General features: G+C 48.1%; 1 protein-coding gene across 1 annotated transcript in view; it reads right to left on the bottom strand.

The window, feature by feature from the left end:
• Window positions 1-2,117: 2,117 nt before the first annotated feature.
• Window positions 2,118-9,745, bottom strand: part of pcdh11 (protocadherin 11) — a gene marked incomplete at both ends in the record, with an annotated part of 115,411 nt that continues 107,783 nt past the window's right edge. Inside the window, one exon of the mRNA XM_079744262.1 lies at window positions 2,118-2,659. Within this exon, the coding sequence (XP_079600388.1) occupies window positions 2,118-2,659 (542 nt within the window). The remainder of the gene's footprint in view (window positions 2,660-9,745) is intronic.

Below are 9,745 nucleotides of genomic sequence, written 5' to 3'. Positions count from 1 at the left end.
TGCATTATAGATATCGGCAATGAAAATCCGTACAGAAAAATAAGCCATATGCATGTCAGAAGGGACAGGGGGAGTCCACTTGAATTCCATGCAACATTAGACTAGCTAGCCACCTAGGACTACAATAAAACTTGAGAAGGACTGTGTGTCCTATTTTATACAAATGGGAAATTGTTGCCGCAAAGCCATTGAGCCCCATACAAAGAAAAATAACATGGCCGCCCCATCTGAACCAAAAAGGCTATTTTGTTGAATTATACACAAATGGTGAATACAGAGGTGGTGATGCAGCGATGTCAAGCAGCCCACAGAGATTTTAACAAATAGCGCCATTGCCTGTTGTTATAATGACTGCAGCAATAAAATAATCGACATGCAGTTATAAGCAGGGAGCCTAAGGAGAATTCTTGCAGGCGCCTCCGTTATGACCCGCTGTTGCTCAGCTAGCGTTGACAAAAATGGAGAAGCTGATTAGTAAAGAGAGAGAGAGAGAGAGAGAGAGAGAGGGAGTTAAAAGACGTTAATAAAAAAGAAAAAGAAAAGAAAAAGCCAGATTCTCAATCATAATTAATGTGGAGGTTATCAGAATGCTTAATGATGATGTGGAGGTTTCGGTGGATACAATATGAATAAGAACCCCTGCTATTCAGGAGAAGCTGCTTCTTGCCTATGGAACCGACTGCAGCCTCCCAGAACACAATGCCGAACGCGACCCGGCTCACACATCAAAGTAATTACAACATCGCAAGAATTTCGTAATTGGCTCCGTGGCACCTATTACGGTGATATTTTCCAAATCGAGAATGCGCAAGATAGAATAAAAAAGGAGACCAATGGTTAGCTTCTGAAGCGCATCTGTCTGCGCCTTTCAAGGCTAAGCTAATGAGGTAATGCTGGGAATGAGCACGTTCATAATAGAGGCGGCAGTCTCAACAACCACCATAAGGGAAACATCTTGTGTGTGTTAATGTGTGTTTATAATGTGTTTGTTTGTGTATACGTGTGTTCGTGTGCCTATGTGTTTGTGCGTGAGTGTATTTTTGTGTGTTGTGTGTGTGTGTGTTTGTGTGTGTGCTGCAACATATGTTTGTGCATGCAGGCGTGAGTGCGTGTGTGTGCGTGTGTGTGTGTGTGGTTAACTCTCAAACAGACTGTAAAACATACTCCTAACATAGAATGCCTCAGATTACCAGCTCTACCTTCCGTTGGCCTAGTTCCACACTGTAGACTTCTTTCCCTGTTATCCTTCTTCCTATAGTCCTCTGACCAAAATAGAAACCCGTGAAACACGTTGGGGCGCAACACAAGCGACAACCTCTACCAAAACATGCAGGCAGCTGCTCCGCATGTCGTAAGCTACAAGGCGATACTTCACTAGAACTTAAAGATAAAGCAACCAGCACTCACCCAAAACAACAACATTAAGCCCCATTTTAGCACAATATGCCGTTCACGTCCCACAAAATGTCCTCTAAGATACAGTTCGGCTGAGCTTGTCACGCACTGTGCCCTTTCATCAATATCAAATCTGACGTCAGAAAAAGGCAGTAACATTTCTCTTTTTTTTACTGTGATGATACTACTTTGGTATAGAACTACCATATATGATACATAGATCTGCTATGTGAAGACCGTTCCTGAGGAGAGGTCAACAGTAGTTTTATTTTTTTTCTTATCCCATATATATATATATATATATATATATACATACATAATGTGTATGTATATATCTGTTTAACATGATTTCGACTGAAATCCGATGTGTTATTAGCTCTCAGTTTAACAACGGTGCTGAACAGTTAGTCAAATGATCCGCAGACACTCTTCATTGATCACAGTCTGCTGGAGTCCCGAGCAGTGAGGGGGGCCCCATTGAGGAGGCCCCAGTGAGGAGGGCCCCAGTGAGGAGGACGCCAGTGAGGGGGGGCCCAGTATGGAGGGCCAAAGTGAGGGGGGCCCCAGTGAGTAGGGCCCCAGTGAGGAGGACGCCAGTGAGGGTGGCCCCAGTGAGGAGGACGCCAGTGTTGGGCCCCAGTACGGAGGGCCAAAGTGAGGGGGACCCCAGTGATGGGGGGCCAGTGAGGGGGCCGCCCCACTATACACAGGAGGGGAGGGGCTTAAAGCTGGTGCTCGTGCAAGAAGTTCCCACTGCCACCGCCGCAGCCGTGTTGCTGCTGGCCGGAGGAGGAGAAGCTGGCCAGCGGGATGACCTTCACCGGCTCCTCCTTCTTACTGTGGTGCCGGTCCAGGGTGCTGTAGAACCGCGCCCCCCCCAGGCCCTTGTCTTGCTCCTCCTTGCGGGGCACCGAGCGGCCAAGCGTGTGCCGGCCGTCCATCAGCGCCCCCATGCCACTCAAGCTGTCCTTGCCCCCCCGGGACCAGCTCTGGAAGCCGAAGGAGGGCAGGGTGCCGGACTGGGTGCCCTGGGTGGTGTTGATGGCGGCGACGGTGGAGGTCGTGTGGGTGCCGGTGGCGCTGGTGGAGTGGCTGGTGGCGCTGGGGGGGGTGGAGGCGAGGCTGGTGCTGCTGTTCCCGGGGGAGTGGAAGTGGGCCAGGGCCGGGGGCATCCAGCAGCTGTCGGAATGGCCCAGGATCAGACACTCCTGGGTGCAGTTCTCAGACGCCTCCGCCAGGGCCTTCTGCAGGTTCACCTCCACGGCTGAGGAGAGAGGGAGAGAGAGAGCGAGTGAGAGAGAGAGAGAGAGAGAGAGAGAGAGAGAGAGAGAGAGAGAGAGAGACAGAGAAAGAGAGAGAGAGAGAGAGAGAGAGAGGGAAAAGAGCGACTTAGTCAAATCCAGTATGTCTGAACTCAGCAGATACCCAACAAACGGAAGTGGCAATCGTTGATTCGATGGAGGGAGGGGGGAAGTGGATGCTGAATGAGAAATGATGAATTGTAATGCAATGGGAATAACGTTGTCACATTATCAGCTGGATGACCTGTGAAATGCCAGCCTTTAAGCAAAAAATGAAAGTCAGTAATAAATGTTTTATTTCATCTCGTAATGAGAAAAAGCCCAGTAGAGCGGTAAGTTTTCATGACTATTCCCAGGACTCTGTCTGTTTACCTACAATATCCTACAAATTCCCTGTGGCTTAATTATAGCGGGGGCGGGGGAGAAGACTTGCTGTTTGTGTCTCTGATTGGCTTTATGGTAATAAATATTTAATGAACATCTTAACAAAGCCTTGTTTATTTAAATCACTGTCAGTTCAGTGTACCTTCCAAACCCTTTGATCCCCCCTCTGGCTCCTAAAGAGAACACAAATCTGCTCAAAGTAACACAGCCCAAAATGAACAGAAATAAACAAATACATTTAAACAATCATATGCCGTCCACGCTATTCCACGCGGTGTACCTCTTTAGCGGCAGCCTGCCCAGCTGAAAGGTACAACCAGTATACGGGAGGGGGTTGGGCTGGATCACAGCACTAATTGCAACTGTATTTCTTTTTTCGTTATTTCTTTAACTATTTGGGGGTGTTAATGGCAGGAAGGCACTGTAGGGAGGGAAGGCTAGGAGAGGGCCCAGGGGTGAGGGGCCGTGAACAGAGCCTTGGAACTATCTCATCTCATTACATAGCCGCTGACATCACATGCGGGATCAGGCTTGGACAGGGGGGGGCGGGGGGTCTCAGCATTGAGCCTGGGCGATAAAACCTGTCAAGACACATAATTAGAATGTGAAACAGTACGCACCACGGCAACCAGGAACCCACTGTCTTATGTTAGGAGGCTAGGAGGCATAGAAGGGAGAGAGAGAGATGGCAGAAAGATCGAGAAGAAACGAGGTCCTTGTTGGAACATCACATTGTTCCTGGCGGGCCCCGTGACTTCAAGCTGTCGCACAGAAATAATTTAGCATATTTGCATAAGTAAGAACTCTGTCAATAATTGAACGATGGCGTGGAAGAGTTCTGCCACCTCATCCCCCATCCGCCCACCCCGGCCTGACACAGACACACACACACACACTCACTCTCACACACACACACACACACACACACACACACACACCACACACACCACACACCACACACAGACACACAACACACACAGACACACACACACACACACACACACACACACACTCACTTACACACACGCACACACACACACATTCACACACACACACACACACACACACACACACCACACACTCACACACAGACACACACACACACCACACACAGACACACACACACACACTCACTCACACACACACACGCGCATACACACAGACACACGCACACAAACACGTGATGTTTTCTGCATGCTCTGAATCCCCCACTTCCCCCTCCCCCCGACGTCTGAACACCAAACTTTGAACCCTTTTCGTTGTCAGCTGGTTTATTGTTTAATGGGATGAATCAAATTAAAATGCTGAATATGGTCGTCACTCATCAGTGATGTGAATCTATGGCTGTGCAATCAAAATCTAGATCTGCTGTGACCAAAATGAACTAGCAAAGCTTTAAAATGGTCCCTAATGCAGCCGCCCCGTTTAATTTCATGTACTTTGATTTAGTCACGTTCTTTAAGATTCAGACGTTTCCACACCGGAAGCATCAGTGTCTGCATTAATAATGGCTGTTTTTTTGGCGGGGGCAAAAGAAAGAAAGAAAAAGAGAAAGAAAGGAGGAAAAAAAGAAGGGAAATTAACAGGTTTCATCCCCTGAATAAAATTAGGGGGGCTGTATTTGATGTGCTTGCAAGGAGTCAAATCTGTCCTCTCCATATTGAACAGGGGCCATAGAGTGGGAGTGTGTAAGTCCCCCAAGCGCTAAATGTGTCACCTTTCACAGGGTCACTAACTTCATTAAGGCTAAAATGGATGCCACTCACTCAGTCCCTGAGCCAGCAGCCAGCACCCAGCCGGCTCCGTACCGCTCCCTCACTTTATCTCTGTTGTGTTGCCCCTCTGCTGTGGCCGATGCCTTTTCAAGGTATTGCCTTTATAATGGTATAATAGCATTAGCATGGATCTTATTATTCCGCCCGCATGCTGCCAAAGACACGCATGCTAAAGCCGAGATGTGGAAGAGATCAGGGATTAAAATTAACGTTGTCCCGGGGACGTAATTAATTGTCATCGGGAGGATCAATATTCTCCCTTGGGTCGACCTCGGGACGAAGAGAATTTTGTGGACACTGACTTCATTTTTCTGTTTAAGTTTTCAACACTTTCTGCGAACCCGAACGGGTTCGTGGTCGGTGGAAAATTCTTATGTGAAAAGGTAAATGGAAAAAGGACTGAGCTTCGTTCAATTGCCTGGCGCGCTCACGTTTGTGTTCTTCAGTGAGACGCAAAGACTGCTTGCAACAATGGTGACGGCCTTTTTACACTGCCAAGCCGATTCGGTCACAGCTTGGCATGCCCGGCGATTTCACCGTCTTATCTCAAGTTTCCTGTGTAAAACCGTAAAATCCACCCTTCGTCACGGCGCAGGCTTTCTTGGTTCACTGGAGAAGTCGGGGCTGCGCACGGAGTCTAGATGCGTGGATGAGCTGTAATGTCATCCGTACTCGCTGCCTAATATCAATATCCACCCGAAGCAATGTTTTTTTTCAACAATTGATACCCGCACCCGCCCGATCATCGGGTGACCAGACGTCCTGATTTTGAGTTGCGTCTTCCGCGTCCTGACAAAAGCCTATCGGCACGCTAAAATGTCCAACCACTATGAAATGTCCCCTGTTGTCAGCGATTACATAACCAACGTGGTCTTATTATAGCCCGATCAATAACTAAAAGCCACATAAAGCATCCAGCATATTTCAACAATGTGTGAGGGCATACGCAGCAGGGATGATCGCACAGTGGAAATGGAAACCCAGCGGACGGGCGCTGGGCGGAAATGTTCGCGCATTTCAGACGCAGGGAGATTATAGAAAAATCTGTCTAATTTGTCAGTTTGCCGTTTGCCTAGTCAATTGTTAACCTACTTAATATTCATTTTTTTATTTATTTCAACCGCGACCCGCACGCAATTCCTCCAAGTATTAGGCCTACTTTTTTTCACGCAATCCACCCAACCTGTGGATTATCAACGGTGTCCATGGGTATGACCGCCAACCGCGCATCCCTAGTCTAGACCTCTTTAGAATAATTTGCATACTCCCGAATGTTTTTTTTTTTTTATGAATGAAGACACCCGCATGCAAGAATGAGTTCACATCTGAGTGTAGGCTACAAACGCGATTAACTAGGCCAATTCAGAAGTGCAAAAATGCCAACATATTCTTTATTTTGCTGACCACTACAAAAGCCTCATAAGGACCCTCTGCGTCTCTCTCGTAGATCGCTCCATCTTTCAGCGTCTTTGTTTAATGCGAATGCATCACCTTCTCTTACATAATCAGCAGCTCATGGATTTCACTTTCTCTACAGTTAGAACTGCTGATGATGATATCGCTGCGTTGTCTGTGTGGAGACAGCGCAACACCTCTACCCAAGCCCCCCCCCGGAACTGCAGAGCCGTCGCATTCACATCAGAATGAAACCTTATAAACCCATGTGTAGGGTCCGGGAGGGTAAATTGGGGTGCTAGCTCAAGCAGGGAATTTACCTCGGGCAATGTAAACGCGCAGACTGTGCCGCGAAAAAGGCGTGAGCAGCTCCTGCTGCGAGCGTGATTCCTCCTGCATGAAACGGGTGAAGTTGGACTGGAGGTCTCGCCCAGCCAATGACACTCTGAACAGCCTCATGCAAATCTCAATACATGACCCTCCTCTTGACGAATACAACTCACTAAATGCAGTCACTAAATGGTGGAGTAGGTTACTGGCAGAAGGTCACGTTGATCCACGAGACAATGCACCTATGCACACACATACACACACAAACACACACATACAACCATGGACACCAACCTACGGTGTCAACCACACATACCAGCAGGCACGCAGCCACCTACCCCCAGACACACGCCTCGCACAACCTCACCTGGTACACTACCTACACACAAACACACACACTTACTCAATTGCACAAACTCACTTGCGTTTTCACACATACATGCACATACATAAACACATAGACACAATGACTTGTGAAAAAACACGCACGTACACACACAGGTATATGGCACACATATGCTCTATCTCTCTCTCTCAATTTCTCCCTTGCTCTTTCTCTCATCGAGTTCTGTCACTCTTGAACATACAGACCCACACACACTCACAAATGTGATCCTTTGGCAGACGTCTTTCAGTGCAGACTCCAGAGTTTCTCCAGAGCTCCAGAGCGGTTAAGGTGCTAATGGACGACCGTGCGTCTGCGGGCGGATGGCTTTACATTGTCTTATTGCCTTTTTTCACATTCAAACACTAAACTGCAGATGGTTGAATCCACAGAGATACGTTGGATGACTTGTGTGTGAGTGAGTGTAGTGTGTGGTCTGTGTAGGTGTGTGGTCTGTGTAGGTGTGTGTGTGTGTGTCTGTGGGGGCGTACGTGTCTTGTCTGTGATCATGTGCAAGTGTGTGGGTTTTTGTGTGTGTGTGTGTGCGTGTGCATGGGTACACACACTGCACGTATTCCACTGTTACAGAGGGCTGGGGGGGAGGGTTGGGGGACCACCGGATCGGGGAGCTTTTTCACCAGCAATCACACGTCGCTGTGCGTCAGTTCCCCCGGCGCTGTGAACGCTCTTCCCTTTATTTCTCTCTCTCTCCACATTTGTCTCAACGAAACAATACCGATTGCAGACAACCGTGGATAAACTCGGGTTTCCGCTGCGCTGTTTGCGTTGGAAAGCAGCAGAAAGCTTCTTCACCCCGATCGGCGGTTCGCTGTTCATCCAGCGCCTGTTACCTTGTATAACTACACACACACACACGCACACTGCAACATACACACCTGCATCCTAGAAGCCTGAAGGCGAATTTGAAAACTGTACAGCGATCTATTATCCATGTTCTGGTGGAGCCTCTCAAGGTCCCCTCCCGGTTCCCATGCTCCTTGTGCCCCCTGGCAAATGCTGAGGTTGTGGGCAAGGTCAGCGCAGCACTGAGGCGGGGGCCCGCGGCAGTGGAGGCCCCGCAACGTCAACTCAGAACAGCAGGGATGTCAGAGATAGAATGCAGCCCGTCCACCTTCTTTCTGGTAATTTGATCATTGCATGGATTTATTCACGTATATATTATCTATCGGGCACCCGTTTGTGTTTATTCCGCGTTCGGCATTCCATGTTCCGGTATTTTTGATATCGTTCTTAATGGGAGTCGACATCACAGAGAGGAGAACAGCAATGGAGTTGTGCTATCGCTTACACTTACAGGTTTAATGCAGAGACCAACAAACCGATGATTGGAAGGTTCTGTGGCAGCTTGTGTCTGCAAAACAAACGCATCCCGCTCAGAACCCAGTGACAGCTCTTTGCAGAAGGAGTAAACACAGGTATGGGAAACAAACAAGACATCAAGATAGGACTGGTGCTGAATGAGTGCTAGAACGTTTCCACTGACTGTCATAACTACCGATGTATTTAGCTCCGTGCAAACAAATGAGTTGCTCCTCTGAACTAATTGTTTAAAAAGAGGAGTAAACATATGCTGCTCTGCCCTCCTCATCGACGGCATTGCTAGAACATCTTCAGAAGACTGGTGGACCACAACAGACACACTATAGGAAGAAAATTTAGGAGCTCTACTTCTAAAAATAAAATAATCAGTTATCACCTGATGCATGACAGCAACGAGCTAAGGGTGGGATCCTTTCTATGGAGGGAATTGCAATATTGCGCTATATTTGAGCAGTTTCCCTCAATATTTGTATTATCTTCGTTGGCCTTTTTTTATTCATTACGACATGTCAACCGAATCCCATGGTGCGTGCGTGTGTACGCCATCCGACTGACAGACGGACGCGCCCCACATCCACGTACAGATATAGCTTGGAGAATATTGCAGAGTCAATTAAGTTCCTCTGCCAATCTACCTGAGCGCTGCTCCCCGAACCAGCGAGGATGTTCAGCGTGACAGCTGAGGCTACTTAGTGACAGAGCTGGTTACATCTTGATGAGGCTCACATTAAGGACGCCACACATATCACGGCTGAACTCATTATGGGAGCATGCACAAACTCATTATTACTAATTAAAAGGATAATTGTATGCATCTAGGACAATAGCTTTGTCTTGAACAAACATGGCTGCCGAGGTGCATGATGATTCGCCGGGCTAATCAAACCAATCTGGGTGTGGTGGGGTGAGGTGAGGGTCGGGGTGAGGGGTGGGGTGGGGTGAGGGGTGGGGAGAACATGGGGGAACAGGAGCATCAGTCATGACAGGGTTGCAGGGGGGGGGTGGGGGGCAGGGAGGTTCTGATCCCTGTGTTTCATCTGTCATGATTGCGACACGCATTCAAGCGCAACGTGTGTGTTTAAAAATAAACCCAGCCGTCGCTAACTCTGGTGTATCGGTTTGCGTCTCCGCTTCCATCCGGCAGACGCAATCAAAACGGCTGAATTATGACAAACTCAAAGGGAAATATGACTCAGCATCGTACAAATAGCTATTTTTGTATGGTTATGATTGTATGGTTATTTTTGGGCTTGAAAAAGCACCAATCGATGACGGAAGCAAAGGAAAAAAAAGAAGAAAACTCAAACTGAAATAAAGAGCTAAACGCAGCCGTCCTAACGACCACGAGCCCCGGACAGGCCGGGCGGCTCCTCCTCCACCGCTTAGTGTCACTCCACTCAGGATCAACAGGTGAACTGCTACAAAAGATCAGATTTTTA

The sequence above is a fragment of the Pollachius pollachius genome (assembly GCF_949987615.1).
Source record: "Pollachius pollachius genome assembly, chromosome: 10".
NCBI classification, from domain to species: Eukaryota; Metazoa; Chordata; class Actinopteri; order Gadiformes; family Gadidae; genus Pollachius; species Pollachius pollachius.
The sequence above is the reverse complement of the archived record's forward strand: the minus strand, read 5'-3'. Positions and strand labels throughout refer to the sequence as shown.